This window comes from Gasterosteus aculeatus, chromosome 17 (assembly GCF_964276395.1).
Source record: "Gasterosteus aculeatus chromosome 17, fGasAcu3.hap1.1, whole genome shotgun sequence".
Taxonomy (NCBI): domain Eukaryota; kingdom Metazoa; phylum Chordata; class Actinopteri; order Perciformes; family Gasterosteidae; genus Gasterosteus; species Gasterosteus aculeatus.
Window position 1 is genome coordinate 7,596,261 of NC_135705.1, and position 24,540 is coordinate 7,620,800.

Here is a 24,540-nt window from a genome sequence, read left to right on the forward strand (position 1 = left end):
GTTTGTCTACTCAGAGTCAGATGTCAGGAAGGTGTCAATGAACCGGTGTCTTGCTGACCTGTTGTCTCAGTGAGTTACACTGCGAGTTTGACCCTGACCTGGTTGTCGCTTGCTGTCTCCTGTATATCCTCACAAAGTTTAACTGTAAACTGATTACGTTTAATGAAAAACGAAAAGAAACAACAAAACCGAAAACAACGGCAATAAAACGTTAAGACTGTTAAAAAGTAAAACAACCTCACCGCTTGTTGATCAAACATCTATCCATAGACTTTGGTTTTCTGCCACAGTTCAGCAAAGTTCAGATGTTGCAATCGCTCCATCAGGGTGTGTGCGCGTGTTTGGTAAGAGGCACCGAGGTCAGCTGATGTAATAACTGCAAAACCCATTTCTAGAGTCTGGGTGACTGGAATGCTTTCAAGAAATGATTGGGACATTTTTAATGACTTGAAGCAAGACACCAATTTCCAATAAAAGTTAGAAAATATTTTATTTACAACATCCCCCCTGTGGTTTTATCAAAATCTGATTGATCAGACGCATGGATAAAAAATAATTTTATGGCAAACATTATAACTCGACCACTTATTAAGAATTTTCAAATAAAACAAAGCTGAAAAGCGTTTGGCAGACAATTCATCCATACAAAAATAATACACATGAACATATATTGTACATTATACATGTGTAATATATCTTTTTTTAGATGGCATGAATTACACATCAAAAAATGAGTCAATCGGCAATCCTATAAGGAAGAATCCGGCGTGTACGGTTTCATCGTCATGGTAATGGGCCTTATGTTGGCTTCACACTTTCTCACAGTTTCTGCAGCCGGCCGAGACTCAAATATGTTAGAGGCAATAATCTGATTTCTGTCTTTGTGTAAAGCTGATTAAAAAGAGATAGCACCTCCCCCCTGATGCCAAAACGTTGTTTCGTGTGTGTGCGTGGGTGAGCGTTCATACACTTGTGTGTGTTCACAGAGGTTTTGAAGTACACACACACACTGCTGCTGCCTATGGTCGGTTGTAACGCAACATGTAGATAAGCTGCACGTGAACAGAGCATACGTGACATGTGTAACACATGGTGTAAAGATATTTCACAGTGATTTCTCCTGAAGGCACTTGAAGCAGGCTGATCAGGTAGTCACGGACGCTCGTCGTGATTAATGGTGCTTTCGTATTTAAGTCGGCCGCCCGCTCGTTCACCAAGTGTCCGGGCTCAGCCGGGTTATTCAGCTGCTGCTGTCTAGACAAGATGGAACAGTCAGACTCTGTCTTTCTGCCCTCGATTTCTCTTTTGCTGTTCTTCCTCATCTCTTTCTCAATTTCAGTCAGCCTGTCTGGCTACATCCCTTTATTTCAACACACCAGCAGCACAAAATACTTTATCATTAGGATTTCACAAGTTATAGCTTTGATAATGAAATATCTTAATCCTCTTTTTCATTCCACTTTCTCAACTCGTCCTCTTCTCCCGTTGAATTCTAATACAAGTCCTTCATGATCTCCTGCAGCAGCGGATGTAAGCACATGTCCACCTCCGTCTTCTTCAGCAGCTGGATGAGGTGGACGTGGTCGGTTACGATCTGACGCAGGTCGGTCATTTTCTGGAGCAGCTTGGCGAACAGCTGCAGACAGTCTGGGTGGTTTAGCTTGAGCTGCAGCTCGAGCGAGTGAAGCACCGTCTCCTGGAGCTGCTCGATGGGCTTCACGTTCAGCAGGCCCGGGCGGTCTGGACGGGTTACAGAGACCGGGAGATTAAATCGGAGACTTTTCTAGAGACGCATTAAGCATCTATTAGGTCAACGTATCTATTGGCTGGCAAGCAGGTAATTTTGCTGCCTCTTTTTAGCCGACAAAGCTCTATCATTATTGACAAAATCATTCTTATCTTTATTTCAAGCTATAATCTTCGTTGTTTATGTTAATAATTGACTTAAATGGTTGCTGGTTCATCCTCATAAAAGGTTCAAGGCCAGAACTTCAACAAGTGGTCACACGCTAACCAGCAATATTAGAGCACATAGTTTGGGTTTCTGAGTGAAGTTGGTCTGGTTTGCCGTTATGCAGGCATGAAAATTAAAACATTTAAACAATTGGTCTGATTACCATCCAGGCAATAGAGGAAAGACAGGAGAAACCCTTAATTAATTATTAATAACAGACGAAAAACGTGTAAACAAGAAAAGTTAGAATCACGCTACATGTGATGTAGTTTTACTGTTTCTTTGAAAGACACTAACAGTTTTTTGTGCTGTATTTTAAAAAATCCAAAGTGCAGCTTCAGGCAGTCTCATGAGTTCTCTTCTGAATGAAAAAAGACGCTGGCTTATTAGGACTTTGAAAAGCAACATGTTGGTCATTTCTTTAAATACTATCTACTCTCATAGTGAGAAGGTTGATAGCATTTTTTTCTACAAATGCTACGTAGTAGCAGAAGAGTGGAATCACATGAATCTCTAAATCAGATTAATTTACTACATTCAAAGATCTGCGATCCACAAAATATCCTCCAAAACCCAACGCCCCCCAAAAAGCACTCACCCCCGCTGAGGATGATGACAGCCAGAAACAGAGCCATGTCACTGTCGTCCAGCTCGAGTATGTTGAATTTGACTGAGAAGTCAAACTTTGGTTCCATCATTTGACCGAAAGGTTTCCTGAGGCTCTTGAGGAACTCGCGAGTCATAAAGATCTGCCCGTAGGAGATAAGGGTCCCGTCTTTGTTCATCAGAGGCGCCATCATGATAGTTAGGACCTCGATCACACCATACTTCAGCAGAGTCACCTGGTAGAAGGGTCGACGTGAAGAGATAACAGCTGATCAGATGTGGGTGAGCGACGGCTAATAACACGGGTTTCATGAACACCGCGGGCCGTCGCCTCTCACCTGATCATTGAGATCCAGATCGATGAACCCTGGGATGCTCTTGGCGAACTCTGTCACTTCTCTCACCGCTTCGGCTGAACGTGATTGACAGCTGTGGAAGAAACGCAGCTCCAAAGCGTCTGGCGGAGGCTGTCCGCTCACGTTCATTCCCATTCCCAGAAAGCCGTACTCTGGACCCTGGTAAGCTCCTATGATTTCTGAAAGAAAGGACGTCCTTGATGAGGCGCTTCTGTTCGGGGATTAATATATATGTTCAGTGCAAAAGAGCAGCCAGAGTTTTAAAGTCAGTTCAACGTTGTAAGACAATTACAACAATTTGAACATTGGGTCATATTGATGAATAAAATGTACAGATAATAAGATAATAAAGAAAGTGATGTAATAACTAACTTAAAAGTTGTTGTCTCTAACCTTCAAGTCCTGCTGTGAGGGCGGATGAGTGTTGCTCCTGGATGGGTATCTGCTTACAATTAATAAACTGCTCTCCCTCCATTAGAGACTTCATGTCATGGATGACAAAAGGCTGCACATTGAGTAGAAAGAATTGGAAGAAGAGAAATTTGTAGAAAGAAAAACCAAAAAAAGGACAAAAGAAAAAAAAAATATTCAGAATTAGCTACTCTGAGTACTTGTCAGATTATATATTCTGCGTATATACTTTGGTGATTGCTCATTGATCAGACCTGCAAACAGAAATACCACAAGTGTGATATATGTAATGGAGAAAGTAAACACATCTTTGCTACCCGCTGAGGCAGGTAATGAAGCATAACTAAGTTAAAGTTCCTCTGAATGATGAATGGTACCATTCCTATCCTTAAATGCTCCCCCCTACAGGTAAATGAATAATTAAACAGATAAAGAGGTAAGAATAGGAGAGCAAAAAGATAAATTATTATTTTGCAAAGGAAATTAATTGAATTCATGAGCTTTAAAATGCAACATTGCTCCGTTCAATCCACATGTTGGGGTTGTCTAAGTTGTTTGATATTGGCTAACTTTAAAAAAGCACAAAGTGTTCTCTGTCAAACTCATTTTGTAAAAAATGCTCCTTCCTTCCCCTCTGATGGAGCGTCTACAGTGCTGGTGGAGTAAAGCGTTGATGAAATCAACTCCTATCAAGGTCCCGCGTGTCAAACAAGGTAAATATTCCGCAAAAGATAAAATAATTTACTCTCAATTTGTTTCAGGAGGTTCGCTGCGGATTAGTAAACAAGCCGAGACTTCCTCCAACCAACAGATAATGCGGTGCCAGTTGGCTGCTCTCGCTGTGATGAAGAGCCACAACAATCAGAAGAAAGGGGGGCGGCCTTGAACTCGTGTGACTTCGTAAAAACAAGCCACAGAAAAGGAAAAAAAAAGACTCATATGCCGCTTGTACAGGTGGTCGAAGAGCAACAACAAAAACAACAACAATAGTTATCACTTGAATTACTACGTAGCTGTAGCAGGCGCACTTTGGTTGATTTTCCACCACTAAACCATAATTCATTTGACATTATTTACATTTGAATTATACTTAAATATATTTTTAAATGCTTGATTCATGTTTGGGCGTAGCGGTCAAAATCAATCGAATGTTACCGGCCCTTTAATTCACTGCTTTTACTCAATGACAGTCTACTTAATAGGTTCAGTGAAAACTAAAATGATTTGGTAATAGAATTTTTGTACGGTTTAACTGATGACAATCACACATTTGCCGTAACAAAAAATTAGCAACACATATTAAAAAGAATTTCTAAGGAAGACTTTTACAAAATAATCATAGCAGGCCTTTTAAGTTTTTTTCTTCCCCTATGTTTTTACTAGCTTTTACTTTATTTTTTAACTATGTTTTACTGCTGATGAAGAGTGTGTTATAGATAAAATTAAATTAAATCAACTTTGGGATTTAAGCAAACGCCAGAAACCCACTGTTTATCATTTTTAAATATTTACCCCAGCTTTCTTATCTCTGCCAATTGTAATTCCTTGATGTGTATTTGCTGATCTCTTTTGAATAGTGAAAAACTCAAAACGTACATGTAAAAAATACAGAAGCAGACAATATCTGATGTTTTCATGCTTTTGGCACATATTTTCCTATAAATTACCAAATGGGTTGATAAATCTAAATCTTTCATTTAAAACGTAACCGTGATAACCAGGAGACAAACCAATGATGTGTATTTTGCTCACGCAAGCAATACAGAGGACTCCACCACCATTGAAAATACATAAAGTAAAGTAGAATTTTGCAGTGCTGCTCACCACGTTGTCTCCGGTCTTCCCAGAGAGGATGGCCCTGGCCTTGACCTTGGTGAGGGGGAAGTTTTTCAGATAGGCTTCATACAGATGCCGGGACAAAGCCCTCAGATCTGCTGCCTCCGGGTGCATGTGCACCACGTCCGAGGAGAACTCAGCCAGCAGTTTCTCCTTCTCGGCCTGGGGCATTCGGCCAAAACGAATGGCTGAGGAATAAAAACAGACAGACTTAAACATACATTAGCGCACAAATAGACACCCGTTAGTACACAGTGAGAGACCGTGTAAGAGCACACGCAAAATGATGTAGCAAGCAGGAATAATTGTACAGATAAATGCACATTTTGACATGCATGACCACGACACAAAACACTGATGTGCAAACTTCTAAATAGTTCAGGGTAAACAACTCATCTCAGTGGAACCTCCTCCAGTCAAGTTATCCAAAACTTTACATTACATATCGAAGTCACAATACTGTCCTGCTCCGAAACATCCTTCATCAATCCGCTCACAAAATGTCTCAAATAAACATATTATGGTCCCTGAGACCCCTGAAATTCAATTTGAAGATGGTTTAAACTAATGGGATGTTGAAATTAAGGTGTATGCAGATTTTCATATTAACAAAAATTATGTATGTAATTTTGTATGGAATGTTTGTATTTTTACATCTTCCTGCCAAATGATAACATTTCATACAGTACATTACTGTACTGTGTATAGTTCTTTTCTGCTCTATGAGCTTCAGTAGACTTTAGAATTCATTGGACAGTGATAAAGAATCATATCGGCTGGCTAGTGTCTGTCCGCACACACAACATTTCTGTTTCACATGAGGCGTGTCAAGTCAAGCAATTACAAAACGTAGTTCTCTTTAATAATACTACTTGTATTTTCAGTCTCTTTTCTCCTCACTCTAGCATTTGCTGCAGGGTATTCCCACACAAAAAAGGTCCGTCTAGTTTCCATTTTTAAAAAGATGAGTGGGGGGGATTGTTATATGCAAACGTCCATACACAAAATTATCTAATTTAAGTTTTTAATGCCATATTTTACTAATGCTTGAGAAATGTACATTTTTTAACAAATCTCAGTTTGAGATTGTTTGAAATTGACTATATTTGTAACTTCAAATTGTATTACGGCCCTCTATACTCGTTGGTTGGACATTTTCTTATTTAGCTCTCATATTGTTTATAAAAATAAAAAATATGTGTAAGTGTATAGTATACACTTGATGAAAAACAATAGCTGCTACACTATTTACAAAACATTTTCCATTACTTTTTTTAAGTAGTCACATTCCGAATAAGAAGGGTGCTGAAATGTTATGCTTAAGTTGCGAAATGGTTGAGGTCATTTTTTCTGTTAGTAAAAGTAATTAATTATCCTCCATTCAAGCCTCTGCAAAACATGTACTGAGCTTTGTGGAGTGCGTGCACAGCAGCTAATGTGATTGTGTAATTCTGACTCTCACACCTTAAGCAAACAAATACCATCTCAAGCTGGCGACGCGCCTGCAGCAGTGACACAGCAGATTGGAGAAATCAGTGGTGGTTTATCTGCTCTGAGATGTCAATCATTGGCCAATTAAAAGCATTCATTAAATAAACGTAGGAGGAGGCGAGAAGAGGGACGGGGAGATAAAGTCGCCTGAGAGGTGCAATAAACTAATACGGTTGTGTATTAACTAAGCATTGCACATGCTAGTATCCTACTGTCAATATGAAGCAGTTATGCTATTGAGCTTTGATACTTGACTGACATTTTTTTTAAATAACTACAATTTAAAAACAGGCTTTCTAAGAAAATAACTGCACACTTACTTTAGCCAAAAGAATTCAGTGCATACCACAAAGCCTTTAAGTCCCTCGACTGACTAAGATTGCAACGGAAGCCTCATCTCGGTTTAGGCCGGATGTTGTAATATCTGTTATTAACCATCATGTATTTCTACCCGAATGGCAATTATTCATCTAATTACACTTTACTCCTTAAACTGTCACTCTCAATGTTACCGTGCAGGCTGGGAAGCGGTTTTGTTAAGACGAAAGGCGAAAGCAGTGGAGTGAGAGCTGTAAGCTGTCCCACCCTAACAGGTACAACAAAACTATCAGGCGAGTCGGGGAGACGTCAATCAAGCTCAACCTGCGCTCGCGCCCACACAGTGCCGACCCACGCTGAAACTCAAGAAAGGCGTGGCCAGCGTTTGCACAAGACCCGACTGCAGCTGGGCAATTCTTCTACAGCGGGAAAGTAACGGCCAAGCTTCTTGTCCACGAATGTAAACTCACAGAAGCCTCTAAATGAGCCGCAGCTTGTGAATCTAACCGGCAGCGACGAGAGAAGCAGCAGCAGAAGCGGCGGTGAACTGCATTTGCATCGACAGCCTAATCGATGGGCCCCCGGGGCCGCCGAGCGTGGGAGGTGTCGCCCGCTTCTCGCCACTTGCAGGATTTGGTGCATCTCTGCCTTGATCTTGCGTGAACGGTTGAAAACCCACGTGGGTGTAGCGTGGCTGAGCGAGGCGCGCACATGTGGATTTGCTGATCTCATCTCCTTTTTTGCTTGACATGGACCAAATTTTTAAGTTTGGATTCATAGCAACAGTGTAAGCACAATGGGTCTAAAACAGGAATTGCTTGTGAATTTTAAGCTGGCGATTTAGTAACCGTGTTCATTTCAATGCTATGGTATTTTTAAGGACATGTATGAAAAAAATACCTGTTGCCATCTCTGGTGCACTTACAACGTTTATCAATGCAACAATAAGAAGATGAAAATAAATTAACTCCACGTGAACTGGGTAAAATAAGCCTCTTTGAATACTGCTGGCCGCTGGTTCATTGCACGAGCGATGGGAAAAAACATACGATCTGTGTCGAATACCACAAAGGAAGCAAATGGCAACAGATAAGGCAGCATTGTACACCGCTGCGTGTGCTACCACCACAAAAGAGACCAAAATAACAGCAGTTTGGTGAAGATGTGAATGCTGTTCTCAGAGGGCACCAGGGGCCAAAGAGTGTCTGCGAGGAAGAATTACCATGGTGCTTATTTACATGGAGCCTGAATTCATCCTCTGAATAGAACTTAATAAAGCACATCAAACACCCCCATCTTACCGTTGTGTGACATGCCGACATTGAGGCACTTCTGGAAGCGACAGTATTGGCATTTGTTGCGGGACTTCTTGTGAATGCGACAGTGCAGATCACAGTGATCGTACACCAACTTTAACCTGATTGTCCGTCTGAAGAAACCCTACGAGACAGAAGCAGAGACAGTAAGGTCAGATGGTAACAGCTAACATAACCTGTTTTCTTCCATTTGCTCTTCTCTGCTACATCTGCTCCTTTTAAAGAGGCAAAGAATCGCACCGAGAGACAATAGAAGTATGATAAGAAATAAAGAAAATGCATTAATGGTACTTTCATCTACTTCATAAATACACAAAAATGGGTATTGTAGTTTAGGCATAAAAGGAAGTCAAACAATACATTAATATATAAAGAGATCCAGCTATTTTACTATTACAGTTTTGTTTTCTCACTTTGATTAAAGTTCGTTGTTGGTGGAGTAGCTCCCTAGAGAGACAAGAGAGACTCCATCTATTCACTGATGTAGATTAGATACTTAGGTTCCTAATCGGAGGAAGTCATTTCCGCGGCCCACGAGTGTGTTTAAAAGCAGATTGTGTTTCAGGGTGGATTTATGCTTTGTTATTTTCAACCTTAGGACCAAAGGAGCTCCTTATCTCAGCTGGTGACTATGTGGCCACAGTCAAACGGCTAACACACTCCTACGCGCAGGCTGGCCGATGGCTGTGGTGTCTACGCTGACTAAGGAGGTGTAATGGAACGATATACTGAAAAGACACAAAACAGAAAAGACTAGAGTCTGTATTGTATTGCTGTTTTTTTAGACGCATACGAGTGGACTTGTACCATGTGAAGGGCATCTGCGTTCTTAAATTCACAGATGTTCCTTTTTAAATCGTGGGTTATTTAAAGAAGGAGGAAGTCAAATGGGGGTCAAGGCTCCACCTCAATAAAGAATGTTTTGTGTTTTGAAACAATCAGGTGTTTGCCTGCTTGGCTGACCCCCCTCTTCTGGTGAATCCCCCGAGGCTTGAGCAGAACAATGACTACTGTACCTTTCCATCATTCAGCCTCGGACGGTACAGCATGACTTGGACTAAGTGCTTTGTACCTTGTAGTAAATCCAACACAACAGTCCTGACAGTGTCAGAGAGGCGCTGATTCAAACCCCACGGTCAAGGCTGAAGTTAGCGTTATAATAAGTGCTATTATAACAAAGCCCATTAAAATACAACCAGTGATGAGTTAGTATTATTGGTTACACAATGTAGTATCTCGATTTATAGAGATATAGACCATTTTTTTAATATAATCATCAACCTGAAACCTTTGAGTTGCTTTGGCTGGTCCTGTATTTATGGAACCTGGTTGTTAGAAGCGAACGTGAGATAGCGTTAGAATAAACCACAGTGCCCAGGTTTATGGTAACAATGAAACTTGTCACCTTACACCCGAGCGGCTCACTGATGTGTTTTGAAGGTTTTACAAACACACAGCACATCTAAAGTAGGTTTTCATACCAACATCAAAAAACTCAGAGGTTAAAATCTTCTTGGAAACAAACAGGAACAAAAATGACAAATTACTGCTATTGTTATAGAAAATCCATGTCCCATTTCTTAGAAGAAAAATGCCACAATTTAAAGCTTCTTATAATGTCTCGGTGTTTCAAAGAAAACAAAAATGTGTGTGAAACCCCCCCCACTCCATTAGCTATTTATACTCCATACTGACTGACGAACAGGCCGACTTTAAGGGGCTGGGTGCGCGTCTGTCTTTGTTGGGCCCTCGCAAAGTGGAAAATGATGTGGCTTGTGGTTAAAGTGACAGACATAAAAAAGATTATAGCGTTATTAGTTCCACAAACAGGTTTCACCTGCGAGTGACACATGGTGACAGAAAAAGGCTGGCAGAGAAACAAAACTCAACAATTCAGCGTGGAAGTTACCATTTCCTGACATGTCTACGGCTGGTATGACTCCACTGCTGTGCACCCAAGTTTAATAATATGCATCTCTCCAACAAATCAGTTGCCAGTATTTCAAAATGCCCTCTTGAAAACAACCACATGATCACAGAGTCCTGCTGGTTGTTTTGTTTCCGCTCTACAAAGACGGTTACCCTTAGAATAATAAAAAACTTCACAAAGTTAGTGATGTTTGAAGTCCAACCAAGTAGATGATGTGTAATGAAGATCTGCAATCAGCATAAAATGAATCTGCAACTACTTGTTAACTGACTGAATGATAATGGGAGTATTTATAATGACAGCCTAATTATTGAGAAGCTTTGCTGCTCTCTTCTTTTGGGGGATAGTAATTGCACAACCGTTGTTGAACCGTTGGTGTAACAAAAACAGCCATGTCATTTTCACTAAATGAGGAAATAACACCTGATAGTCAATTCTACAGTTTTCAACACTGGTTATTCTTCCACAGTATGTTTATACGTTGTATTTCCACCGTTGCTCAGGGTGATCCTTCGGCCTTACCTTACAGCCCTCACATGCATGGACGCCATAGTGAAAGCCTGAAGCTTTGTCCCCACACACGCGGCACTCGATGTTTAGCGCGGCTGGCGACGCTTCGTCCTGGAGCTTGGAGAACACGTGATTGTCAGAGTACTGAGGAGGCGACGCCGGCTCCAGCTTGATCAAATCTGACAGCAAAAACATCATCAGGCAACAGAGGGACACCGAATGATGCAGATGGATAGAAAACTAAAACTTTTCAACTTTTATCAAAGGTTTACTCAGTTGGCGTTATCAAAGTTTCTTCCTGTGACGCATACTAACGGCTATAGCGAGATTATCATGTCTTGACCGACTCTCTTCTAAATGTGATACCTTTGATACATTTTATCATTAAAGCTGTTTTCTGCCAGGACTTTAGCAAATTGAAATAAACTTCTACTACTTCCACTGGCGATCCCATCACATCGCCTGGACTCACTGTGCGTGTCTGGCTCCATTCTGTAGCTGTGCATGTTGGCGTAGTCCATGTGGGTCAGCTGTTCCTCGCCCTGACACGGGCTGGGGTCGTAGGCCAAGCCGGCAGAGGAGATGGAGGATGCAAGCGGGGGAGACAGGGAGGACGGGATGGAGGGGGAGGAGGAGATGGAGGCGTAGTCCAGCGTGGACAAATGCTTCATGTCGAGGGAGTGGGAGCCGTCGCCCAGCTCTGACAGCTCCACGGCGCTCAGGCTGAAGCCGACGGGCCAGGCCAGGAGCTGCTGGGTGTCCACCATGTCGACTGTGGAGAGAGATGAAGCAGTCACGCAGCGGCGGACGCAATGTCCTTTGTTGACTGTATGTGGCCTTGCTAAAAGAAAACATGAGAAGAACCAGAGAGAGGAGAGGAAGAGGGGAAGAGAGAGAGAGAGAGAGGGGGGAGGTGGGTGAGGTCAAACATAAACAGGAACAGTAGACGGGGGAAAGAAAGATGATAATGAAAATGTACATGCTGCGTTACACATGGTGTTGATGATTAAATATGTCCGGAACAGAGAAGCCCAAACATAACAAAGCGCACACACACACACACACACACACACACACACACACACACACACACAGACCCCCGGCTCTGCAGCGCGTTCCCGCAGTCCGTCTGTTATTTGGTAAACAGCGAGGCAGATTGTGTCACCGCGAGCACAAGGCGAACTCTGGCACCCAGGAGCGCCTCGCGGGCTCTAAACACGGTGTCCCTCGCGGGCTGTTTGGGTGGCTCGCCGTGTGATTGCCCAACCAAAGGACACGGAGGGCAGGACGGTTTGAGGCGCTGTCTGTCTGGGGCCAAGGATGTGGCACAGACTGAACCTTCTGAGTGCTGAAATATGCTACCGATTGTTAATTAAGAAGTGTGGTGGATATTTGCTCCAAAAGCGGAGCTTTTTTAAAAGTCTAGGTTCTTTTTTCTTGACTGTGAATCTTTAAAAACAGAACAAGAATGTCTATTTTGTATAAATGAACTCTGCTACTTAGAGGAAATGTATTAAATTTGACCTGTACCATGTATGAAATAATGCAACACTCAAATAGAAAAACAAATGTTTGACACAAATGAGAAGGCTCTTAGTCATTCTAATTCTTGCTCAGATGGTCAAAAATTGTTGGAAGAAGTGAACCGAGATTGTCAAAGTCTAGTCAACAGAGGCTCAGTCCACACAAAATGAAACCACGTACACAGCTTTACAATAAGGGAAGTATGTAGAGATCATACCTTTTAAAACTATCTTGTTAGTGTGATGTATTTGATTGTTACAACTTATTTTTTTTAACTACAGTCATTGCAGCTATTAGTAATTGCTTGAATATGTCACACTCTTAATATTGGTTGAATTTGAAAACTAGTTGCTACTAACTTTTGTTAATGCACGTCATATTTAGGTTTTATAGAAAGAATTATTCCATTTTGATATGAAATGTGAGTAAATAAAATAATTTGTTGAATTGTTTTTTCTTGTTAAATTATATATATTTTCATTCAAAATCGTAAGGCATTACTACGTTTTCTAGAAGAGAAAATCCAGATCCATGTGTCTTTCTGAATTTCAATAGTGGGAACTATTACTTATTGCATGCTTTCTTTTTTCTTTTCAGAAGGAGGAAGCTATGCTTGTATTCTGACCTTGATTCAAACTAAAGTAAAACACAAACTAGCAACAGTTTATAAATAAGCAGTAGAGTAAAAGGTCTGTGCAGTAAACCGCCTGGCCTGCCAAGCAACCTTTTGTAACAACACAAGTTTTAAAAATAAACCTCCTCTAATCAACCATTTGGAAAATAGGGTAACAAAGAATCCAATATATTACGCAACAGTGCAACACTAAAATAGCTGTACTCGGCTGGCACAGCAGCACCAGGTATAAAAAGAGCTTGAAATGGCTCCACTTTACTTGGCAAAACATCCCTGCGCAACAAACATCCTCTTCTCTCAACTACTTATTGTTTCCTTTTCACCCCTTTGGACTGTGGCAACAAAAAAAGTAAGCAGATGACCCACTTGAAATTCACATTGATTGTTTCAGAACAAGAGAAAAACAGTGTGTGTGTGTGTGTGTGTGTGTGTGTGTGTGTGTGTGTGTGTGTGTGTGTGTGTGTGTGTGTGTGTGCGTACGTCCGCAGGTTGCGGCTCTGCTGTCATTGGAAGCTGCTGCAGGGGAAAATGCTGACTATTAATAACCAGAGAAACCTGGATTCTTTTCCAGGTCCATATATTTGTTGGCCATTTGCCACTAGATCCAGACCTAAAATAGACGAAGCATTGGAGCGACTCGTGTCCTGGTTGGCATCAAGTCATCATAGGGATACAGGAATGGTGGGAGAAAGAGCTCTGGATGTGAGTGAGAGAGATGGGGGGAGGAGGGGGAGTCCTCAAACCACTTCAAAAAATCTAACTGCACCCTGGAGGCTTAAAGAAAAACCCCTACTGTTAATTCACAGCCGGCCCTCAGCAGGCTAGAGATGAACAACGCTGAGAAAGTAAGAAAGAAGTTGTTTTGTAGCCCAGCAGCTCAACCAAATGTGCTCCAATAAAAAACAAGTTTGCACTGTAAACTCTGCAGTGTTTAATAAAAAATCCACTGCATTCAACATGTTTGTATCTGTGAATGCTGTGTGGGCAAACACCATGTCAGACATTATAAAGGATGACAGATGGTTCGTATTGTTTATGCTGTGTTTATTGTTTGCAAAGGTGTGTGTTTGTGTGCCCGTGAGAGCACGTGCGTGACAATTATGCCGGTGTTTCCTGCCAGTTCTCTTATTGCCACATGTCAGAACTTGTCTTCCAGATACGATGACAGCTCGTAGGAGGGCTTTTTATCAGCTATTGCCTCAGACATGACATAATAACAAAAGGCCAACGGCAAACTGGCACACAGGGCTGCAGTGACAAGGCGGAGTGGCTGTGTGTGTGTGTGTGAGAGCATCAACTTTCCAAGGATATTTGAATGGACATTACTTAAGGGAGAGTGAATGAACAAAAGCAAAAACCGCTAACTGGATTATTACATTATAAAATGATAATACCCTAACAAGACTACGGTAGAGGGAATGATTCAGCTCTCCCAGTCTGAAAGCAACAGTTTTGGGGGAAAAAAGGAGGCAAAACCAAGAGGTCAAACTGAGAGATGTGAAATCTTTCCTTCGGGGACAAAGTTGCTAAACGAAAGTGTTAACTTTCAAATTTCTCCACAACAGTAAAGATTCAATCTAAAACAGATTGAGCATAAGGTGATCCAGTGTCTAAAGTCCTCTTTGTGCTATATATATATATATGTATTAGATTGGTAGGTCGATAGGTCTTTACTGTTTACTGAAGAAATATGATTTAAATAGAAAGTATTTCAGTTAAATTTCATTCGTTTAGCAACTTTGACAAAGGGTTGTGAAATCTTTCCTTCAGGGACAAAGTTGTTAAACGAATGAAATTTAACTGAGATACTTATATTTAAATGATTTAACTTTCATATATATATATATATATATATAGGATATAGTTCCGCAAAAATAAAAAAATAACAATAATTGGAGAAAGACTAATTGTGTGATGGTGTAGAAGCACATTAAGGCACTCAACACTGGAGCTAATGTTAGTGTAGTACCGTGTGAGTAGTGTGGGACCTTGGCGAACTCTGGAGCCGGTCAGGTAAAACGTGGGAGACAAAAGGAGAAACCTGCCCGGCAGCATTCAGAGGGATCAACACTCTTATCCTCTCTGTTTGAATAAAAACTATGTCACCACTAATGTCAAAGCAGACACTCTGTCTATCAGAACCACTATTGGAAGTCTTTTGGTATATTTTGAATATTGTGTTAGAAGTTACTTGCGGGTTGCATCAGAATTAAACACAATGTATTTTATGATGGCGTTTGCACACTATGGGTCCCTCATACGTCACAAAGTGAAGTATCTCTGATGCAAACATAACTATGTGCCCTCTAGTAGCGGTTAACATGCATCATTTAGCTCAGTTTACCACATTTTTTGCTGTTCCCTGTCTAACACCCCAAAGACATGCTGCCTTTCCTGTCATCACGTGTGTCCTGCGTGTTTGTGTCACACTCAGCGACAGGGAGTTAGTGCACACGGCGCTGTGACTTCCTGACCTCTTCATGTAAATCAGCATGTGGTTTAGTGTCGGTGACTAAAACCAAGATATGCCTGCCTGCAAGTCTGCCTCAGTTTCTGCGAAAGGGGAGAAAGGTGCATGATATTGGTCTGGTTTGTGTGAGGTAACACTGGGATGCGGTGGAATGGTTGAATGTTGTATTAATGCTGTGCTTTATTTGTAAGTACCTGATTTTTTTCCCCCAAATGCCTGCAGGGTATAAAACGTCGCCTGCTACACTGGCCCTTTTAGTGGTTACAAGTCGCTATGGACAGAATGACATAAAAGGGCCTTCCCCTTCTGCACCTTAATGATCAAACAGAAGAGAAGTGTGAGCCAGCGGTCTGGACTGCCTTCTCCACCCAAACAAGAGGCTCCTTGCGTCTGAAAACCGACTTGTGTGGTTTATACTGAATTTAGTCATGAGACTTTGAAGCCTGGCACAGATAAAAGGTAAAAAAAAAATTAAAAAAGATTTCTGACTATAACAGCACCCACTCTGACTTCTATTTGACTTTTTTTCAAATTTCTGTGTTTCAACTTCCAAAGCAAGGAAAGTGTAGCCCTGATAAACATCGAGTCACCCGGAGGTCAGATTGCGGGGGAGGCTTCACGCTTCTTCCCAAAAGGGCACAAATTGAAGAAACCGTGTTTTTGAGCCTTTTAGAAAGCATAGCCACACGCACCCGGAGTTTGAATTCTCACAGAAAAAGCGCCTGGTTCCACAAAAAACGAAAAAAAGGGCGCAAAATAAAAAGACACGCTGAAGAATACGGCGCCGCCCCATACGACCTAGTTACAAGCCAATCATACCAATCAAAGGGGTTTATGAGCTCACTGGGTCGACCAAACATCACGAGGATCTTGTAGACAAAGCAAAGCGTGGTTACGCAGTAAGGAACTTACATACTCCAAGTCTAAGAAAGCTGGAGGACCCACAGAATCTGATGCTCCCAAGAGACTGAAAAGTGGAAATCCACTCGCAAACAAACCACGTTAAACGATCAAGTGAAGACACTGCTGTGTGTATTCACTGCTACGTGACAGCCGTTATCAGAGGTGGCAGATGTAACACTGTTGTTTTTTTTTGCATTCATTCATCGTGCATTGATTCCGCATCATGAACTAAAGGACGGTGACACACACACACACGCGCAGAGTACAGGACAGTCCACTCACCCAGTTTCTCCTGTTTCACTTCGGAAAGTGTTCAGTGGGAGCTCGTTGACCAGCAAACCAACTGACAGTGACAAAACAAACTGGTGTGTTTATGGTCATGTTTTTCCTCAGGAAGTAATGACCAGTAGAAAGGGAACTACACACACGCACACACACACACACACACAATCTTTCTCTTCGTCAGAGTCTTGGCTCAGCAGAAGTTCAGACTACCATGTGGTCTGGGGGTGTGTGTGTCTTTCATTCCCCATCTGTGGGTTTCATATGTGCATGTCTCCGGGTAGTCATACAGAACACAGAACACACTTGTGAATTTGTGCCCGTGTGCTTGAAAATTGGTGCGTGTTTGCGTGTATAAAGTGGTAGACATCAGATGCAGATGATTTCCTGTTGCTTCACTCTGACAGGCGACCTCCTCATGCATCTCTGGTTGCACTTCTCTCTCTCTGCTCAGTCACTCAGTGTCGATGTGACGCACTCACTTCTGCCTCCTAATGCAACACCAGCTCAACACCCGCCTGCCTCTTCTCTTATTTTATTTTAAAATCAGTGTCATTTTCTAGCCAGAATTTGTTACAGACATGCTAACTGTAAATGTGCTCTACTAAATAAAAAGCTCGCAGGCGTTCCCAATCCAAACAAGACAGAAGTGGTTTGTCCTCGTGGGGTTTGCAAATGGGACATTTCTTCTTTTATTTCCACGTCAACATAAATTACGTGACAATAGCAACACTTATGTAACAAACGGGATTCCCAAAAACTACTTTGAACTAGAATCAACTTCAACACCTATGAGGTAAACGACAAGAGGAGACTTAACAAGTCAGAGACAGAAACTCTGTGCTGGACTGTGACCTCCAATCATTCATTCACAACTGTGTTAATTTAAGCAAAAAAGGGGTCATGGTTGCGCAGGCAGGGATAAGTGTTTTCACTGATCTCATTCCCCGAGTGTGAGCTGGGACAATTCAATCTCCCCAGCGATCCAGAGACGACCAGAATGAATGTCGAACTGCACGTTTTCGAAGATGGAAAACATAGATTCTTTAAAAAGACATTAAAAGAAATGCGATGAGGTGACAGATTACATGAAGTGACTGCGCCGTCTGATGTGTTACCCCGATGTTCGCTGTGGTTGTTGGCTGCTTGCTAAATCTACCGTTTATCCCGGAGGGGCCACATCATGTTTTTTTGTGAGCTAGTGGAAACGTGGAACTAAAGCACTGAAGTTGGGGTCAAACCCACACTGTTTTCACCAATGTGAAAGAAACACACTACCGAACAGCTTAATACAGAGATAACAGCAACAGACCAACATTCCAACATTCCAATCGTGTGTTAGGTGAGCCGAAAGTCTCAGGACAATTATTATTTATTATTTTCTTTTTTTGATAAAACAATTATGGTGTTCAATGATGTGATGTTCATATTCAAATAAGCATATCACCCCAAATGCTGTTAAACTGAGCTCTCGCTCTGCACTAAGACCTGACGGAGTGGGTTATAAATCAGGGGTAGTGTCTCACACACACACACACACACACACACTAATGTTCAGGATGTGTTGTACATTGCTGTCAGAATCCTAATGAGAGTAGGATATGCGGTGGGCCTTTCATTATCAGACAACAGGGTGACTGACCTCCAATGAACACCACTCTGGGGGTTTGTAAAGAAACATATCAAACGCTTTTGCGCAAAAATCCCGTATGGACAAACAAACGTCACGCTGCATGTTTCGGCAGATACAACAGCACGCTGGGACGTTTAATGTTTAAACTTGGATATGTGCGACACAAACGGGCAGGTACATGCACGGAAAGAGAGAGCGAGAAAGAGAATCTTATATATTGGTATATGTGTGTGTGTGTGAGTGTGTGTTGGAGGGGAATCTGTAGTTTTTATCAATAATCTGAAGACATGAACTGTCCCCCAATTCCCTTGAACAGTTATGAGTTCATGACTAAAGAGTCTCTTGAGCCTCAAGAGCTTCCTCAGTGGACGAGGGGCAGGAGCAGTGGATTCCGTCAGGGCCTCACACACACACACACACACACACACACACACACATACACGCATGAGCTGTGGCGTCACAGTGACAGACAAATGTGAATAAGGGAGACAGGTGCAGTAGTTCGGTGGTGCTCCTTCCATTTGTGACAAGGCAGCAAAGTCGAGAAAAGGAGGATGACGGATGCACCGTTGTCTCGTGAGGATGCCACGTAGGTTAGACATCGCTCTGTGTGCGATCTCAGCCGTGGAAGTCGTGCGCATGTTCACAGAGGAGTGAGAGGAGGGCGGCGCGGTCGGAGGAGGGAGAGGTGCATCGTGGGAAGGGTCGTACCCTGTTCCTCGAAGTGGAGAGGAAACGACGGGAGTGTGCGCCGCCCACCGCCGCTGTTTGGCTGGACAATAACAAAACAAGCCGTGACGTGAGGCTCATTCACAGAATGCATACGCATACCTGCGCACAAAAGAAACTGATTTAGAATTGTCTGTGGAAAAGGAAGGCCAGAGAGGAGGTTTAAAATAAGCTAAATAAGTGTCAGAGTTGACTTAATTGTCCAATAACTGTGAAAATAATGAATGAAACAAGAAGGAAAGCTTTGAGCGGTCTTTCTTCTCGTTTCTATTCTATTTAAATATCATTTGCCAATTTTAAATTGAGGGGGCGGATGACTTTTGTCATCCGCAGCAAAACCTGAACTAGGGATGTCTGACGGTGAAGCATCCAGTGAGCCCACAGAGAAAGTGAGTCAGTCTTAAGTTCCCAATAGAGGAGCTGCTGTTTGCTCCCACGTCTTTTTTATAGGGGAAATAGGGCAAAGGTTGCTAGATATCCCTACTGTCTGTTGACTAATATCTGTGTTGAAGTGCACAGAAAAAAAAGACTTCTTATTTGTGTATTAGCGCATATTTGTGTGTTGATGTGGGTCTTTTTGTCTGTGTGTGCGTGGGCGTTTTACACAAACGATAACTGCCTCCAAAGCTCCAGCTTTGTCGTTTTATGGCAATTCTATTAATTGAGAGGAAGCAACGCGAAGCACAGCAGCAGTTTAAATGATTTGGGTCTTAAGAAAAGACAATTACTGCATAACTCAATCAGCCGATTACCAGATAATTGTCTCATTGCGAGCGTTTTATATCTCATATGAAATCATTGGACTGATGTTTCTGAGTGTATTGTTCTAATAAACCAAGGAAATCTTACTTTATTTTAGTATGAGGGTAACTTAAAAAATAAACACGTAATATGTTTAAAAAAAACGCACCAACTTTAAGTGTGGGAGGGAGATAATGTTATAAAAATAGATAACAATTTAAAAAAAAAACGTACACCAAAAATGTGTTCCATGCATGTAAATCAGACTGCATTTACTTACATGGTGTAAACAGGTGAAACTTGCTGTGACTTTGACCAGAAGAGACTTTTCAAAAGACACCAGTCAAATCTCAACAGGCGTAACAGTTACAAATGATTCATTTCGAAAATAGTTTTTACAGTTTTTTAACTCATGAAACATAGTCAACCGTCTTTAGCAAAGTGGTGAAGATTCAGTCACTTTGTTCAACTTCATCCTCGAAATACTTGAATGTAAATTATACCGCTGCTAAGATTAATCCTGATCCCCATTAATTACAATAAAACCAGTGGATAGAGACTGAAAAACAGAGATTGTACTGAAAGAAGAGAAGCCATCCGATGGAGGATAAAAATATTCACAAATAGAGCAGATGTTTTGAGATGACGCTGCATGGACACTGAATGTATTTAAAATATTTACACAGTTAAAAGAAGAGAATTTCTAAGACGACATGATCTCAGTGTAATTTAATTAAATTGAATTAAAAGGTAGCTTCACAGAAAGAATAATAAAAGTGGAGATATACTTTCTCAGACCAGGATGTAGGTGGTGTGGTTCCAAGCAAAAGTGGTTAACTGGGCTGAACCTGAGAGTAACTTTCTTTTATCAGTTTATTTATACGGGCACAAACGTGCAGTTGAACATCTTCCTTCCTTTCGTGCAGTCATAACTTTTAGCTCTCACTGAGGTTTTATATATTTAATAAAGCCACTGCAAACAACTGCTTCACAGATTGACACCTACTGATATCGGAATGTTAAATGAACACAGATTAAAACGATTCAATTGATAATTAAAGACGAAAGAGTGAAGCGGTCTTTAGAATCCTGAATGTCGTCCAACAGACGAGGCTTCGGGCGGAGGTGTGTCGTCTGCAGGGATTTACGTGCCGTGTGAGGGTCAACATAAACATGGCTCGGTATCTCGAGACACTCCTTTCATTTACTACAACAGAGCAAAGTCCACATCTGTCACACACACACACACACCTCTCTTTAGGAATTATATAACTTGATAAGCAACAGTTTTACTGGCTGGTACTATCAACACCCTCAGTCGGGCAGTTAAAGGAACTCACGCAAAGCTTAGACACAACTTTCTACAGTCGCTACATGAAGGATCCTAAAATTCCGCAGATATAGTGCAGACCAAACAGTTATTCCCAATGTCACACGCTCAGTGGCTGTTTTAGAATATTGAAGCTGTATGGTGACAGTATTCCGGATGAGCATTGTCAATCACAGTAATGACCTTTTATAACTTCCCCAAAATATTATTTCTCAACCACAAATTGATCACATGTTCCTCTAAAATAGTCACGTTACATCAGCGGTGTCATTTTAACCTTTGATAAACTTAAAACATGTAATAGTTCATAGGGTCAGTTTGAAGGGTAATGTCCTTGTTACTTAATCATTATGGGACTCTCTGTAAAACCATGTGACTTTTTTTCAGAAAGCACGACTTTCTCTCTTTTTTCTGGACACACACTAGATACTTTTATCTTTTCTTGATTTAACATATATTGATTCATTTATATTTTTTACAGCGTTGTTGTTTCAACCAACTTTATTAGTATTATCATGTAAGACATAACAGCATGTCTCACACGGATCACGCAGCATTTTAACCGTGTTTTATCAAATAATTTACTATCAACATGTTCTTTATGTATCTGGCAGCTATCTTCAAAAGCTACTATAGCTCTTTTTACCTGGCATGCAGGCAGCGATTATTCAACTGCCAATACAAGTTAAAATAAACTTTACACATTATTGTAAACAATTTATTATAGTGTGATATTGTACTTCTATTTGCTTGTTCAGCTGCATGGCCAAAATAAAAAGGCCAGATATATATTTCAATCAGACGTACCATCCCTGCAAATGAAGTTGTGAGCTTTCTCTTTAGTGGTGGACAGACTCACTGTTTGTCAATAAGTCTGACTCCTGTACACAACAATCCCGATTATCTCTCTTTCCCATTATCATATCATAATAAAACAACACGAGGCCGTCAGCCGCCACGGAGCCACATGGCAAACCTCAGAGAGAAATCAGTGTTGGCCCCTCAGCTTGTGTCCACTTTACTGCTGAGTCACGACTGTCACTCAGTCCCAAACCCCTCACATGACACAGAGGATAAAGACACGGGAGAAGAACGTTTACGAGTTAGTGTGAACGGCTCGGCTGTATTAACCCTTATAAACGTGAGTGTTTGCCACTCACCTGGGTAGCTGTGCCCACTTTGATGGTTGAACCCTCTGCCTGGTGTTTGCATGGCAAACTCAAACTCACACTGTGGACACCTGACTGTGTGCCAGGTGTCAGTCCTGTACACCCCCCACACACACACACACACACCCACACACCCCACCCCCATTACCACCCACCTGTATGCCACTGGGGAAGAAAGGGTCCATCATTAGAAGACAATTTGACAAGGATGGACAAATGAAAACTTTATTTGTCAACATTGTTTCGCACGAACAATGTTTTCTTAAGCTTGTTAGAACTATTCAGAACTCCCCTGGCAGGTTGTGTAACGCCGCGTGTTTCTTTTAAAGCAGACGGTTTATGTGACGTGTTAAATTGATTTGCGGTGCGTTAACATTCTCAAAACACGCAGCAATGACCCCCCCCCCCCCCCCCCCCCCCCACACACACACACACACACACACACACCCCTGCGAACTGCGGAAGGTGACTGACCTGGTATGAGTGCGCGCGGCGCGGAGGGGAAGCCGGTGGCGCGTGAGCCTCGGGCACCGGGGCGTCGTCTCGCCGCTTCCACGGGGGCGCAGAGTCAAAGCGGTCAGGTGAGTGTTTGCGGTGGAAGGTTTCTGGTCTTGGTGCTGCTGTGCGGGGCCCGCCTCTCTCTCCCACCCACTCTGTGTGTGTGTGTGTGTGTGTGTGTGTGTGTGTGGGTCTCTCTCTCTCTCTCTCTCTCTCTCTTACGGGACACACACACACACAGGAGGGATCAGATTACCAGTCATCATGTAGCTATGGGTGTAGTGTTGGAACTCTTTTTATTTGAACAGAATTTTCATTTTAGAGCCTAATTTATTAAATTAATTGTTTGTTCGGCTTTTAAAGGGAGGTAAAATAGAACAATGCTAAGATTGACATCAGCACAAACACTGGATAAGAGTCCAAAAAAAGTCCTGTGTTCAAAAGTATACACTTTCCCTACAATCTCACATAAAAGCTGACAAAATAATATGTTGTATGTTTAGATCAGAATTAAATCTGCAAAAATTGAAAAATGTAAATTGTGGTTTATTGCGTATTAGCTACGGGATCATTTTACAAGGAGAACCAACACAAACCCACCCAGCTCATTTCTTTTACACAGCTTTTCAACTTTGCGGGGGAGTTTTGGAGCCAATCCCAGCTGGCATCAGGCAAGAGACGGGGTAAATCCTGGAACGGTCATCACTCAATTGCACTGCGGACATAGAACCATCCTGCTGTCTTGGAGCGTGGGAGGGAACCCACGCAGGCTCGGGGGAGAACACGCAGACCCCACACAGCCGCTGGGCGGGTTCGAGCCCAGAACCTTTTGCTGTGAGGCATCATTGCGAACCGCCACACCACCGTGGCGCTCCACTCTTGAGTGCCTGTTGACTAAAATGTTGGTTGGTACAGGACAGATTGTTAATCCGTGCTGAATCTCTATAGACTGCGTTGGTTTGAGGGCCTGAGACTAACTCCAACCTAAACCTGACTTGATTTTTAACCCTGAACCGATGCAGCGAAATCTACAGGCTACGGAAATAGTTCTTCGTGAGCGCCGATGGCTAAATATTCACTTGACAGGCCAACAGTGTCTGGTCCGATTTGGTTTGAAACTTCCTGTAGATGCAGTGACGTGCAAAACAGGCAACCGAGCAGTCTGGTGAACAACAGTTACCACAACCGAAAGGTTCCGCCAATGAAGAAAGGCGTGTTCCTGTTTTTGTCACAGTGTCAGCGACCAGCCGATGACCTCCGGTTGGCTCCAATGATGCAGCCCCTACGTGACACTTCATGGCGGTTGAGTATGTCAATGAAAGGACTATAATTCAGTCCGAATTTGGGTTATCTGGGAATCTTCTTTTCAGCCCAGAGAATCCGTTCATAATTAAAGACAGAGGACTGATTGTGTAGCAGAATTCTGTGTAAAAATAAAGTGCTTGAAGACTGATGCTTAATAAATGTCAGGGTGAAATTTAGCCCCTGTTTCTTTTCTAAAGCATTAAAACAACCCCCCCAAAAACCCGCTATTGTGTGAACACTGTCTGCAAAATCAACGTTTATTTCAATTATGCTATTTCAGTCTGCACTTGACCTGCGAAATAAGACACCTGGAACACTTACAGACCTGCACACACACACACACACATATGCTCTTTCTCACATGTCCTTCCCATGCAGAATGTATTTGTGCTGTACTAAAAAACGCAAAGGAAGGAACAATAAGAAGTAGCGGTAAGTGGTAATCAGTAAGTGATTGAGTCCCAGGGGACAGGAGGTCCTGTCCTCTTGTACAACATTTCCCCACGTATACAGCGCCATCTGCTGTCTAAACAAAGGTAGTTCACCCTCTCACCCCATTAAGGAGAAGGAGGTCACTGAGTTTAACAAATATTC

The 24,540-nt window shown here is 42.1% G+C and overlaps 1 protein-coding gene and 1 long non-coding RNA gene across 7 annotated transcripts; one reads left to right on the forward strand and one right to left on the reverse strand.

Annotated features, from left to right (window-relative positions):
- Nucleotides 1-464: 464 nt before the first annotated feature.
- pparg (peroxisome proliferator-activated receptor gamma) lies at nt 465-22,853 on the reverse strand. Of its 6 annotated transcripts, none has more exons than XM_078091873.1 (9): nt 22,618-22,853; nt 11,201-11,569; nt 10,741-10,907; nt 8,274-8,412; nt 5,152-5,351; nt 3,310-3,421; nt 2,899-3,095; nt 2,553-2,796; nt 465-1,740 (listed from the first exon to the last, which is right to left on the reverse strand). In XM_078091873.1, exons 2-9 carry the CDS (start codon nt 11,493-11,495, stop codon nt 1,493-1,495), a joined length of 1,602 nt encoding a protein of 533 aa, XP_077947999.1. In that variant the 5' UTR covers nt 11,496-11,569; nt 22,618-22,853; the 3' UTR covers nt 465-1,492. The 6 variants fall into 6 exon arrangements, with proteins under 6 accessions (XP_077947999.1, XP_077948000.1, XP_040060277.2 ...); XM_078091874.1 differs by having other exon boundaries at nt 11,201-11,500; nt 22,618-22,812; XM_040204343.2 differs by lacking the exon at nt 22,618-22,853 and adding an exon at nt 22,135-22,235 and having other exon boundaries at nt 11,201-11,500.
- LOC120834945 (uncharacterized) lies at nt 22,591-24,166 on the forward strand. The gene is made up of 2 exons (XR_005714519.2): nt 22,591-22,724; nt 23,264-24,166. It is a non-coding gene; the product is annotated as an uncharacterized LOC120834945 (long non-coding RNA).
- The last annotated feature ends 374 nt before the right edge of the window (nt 24,167-24,540 follow it).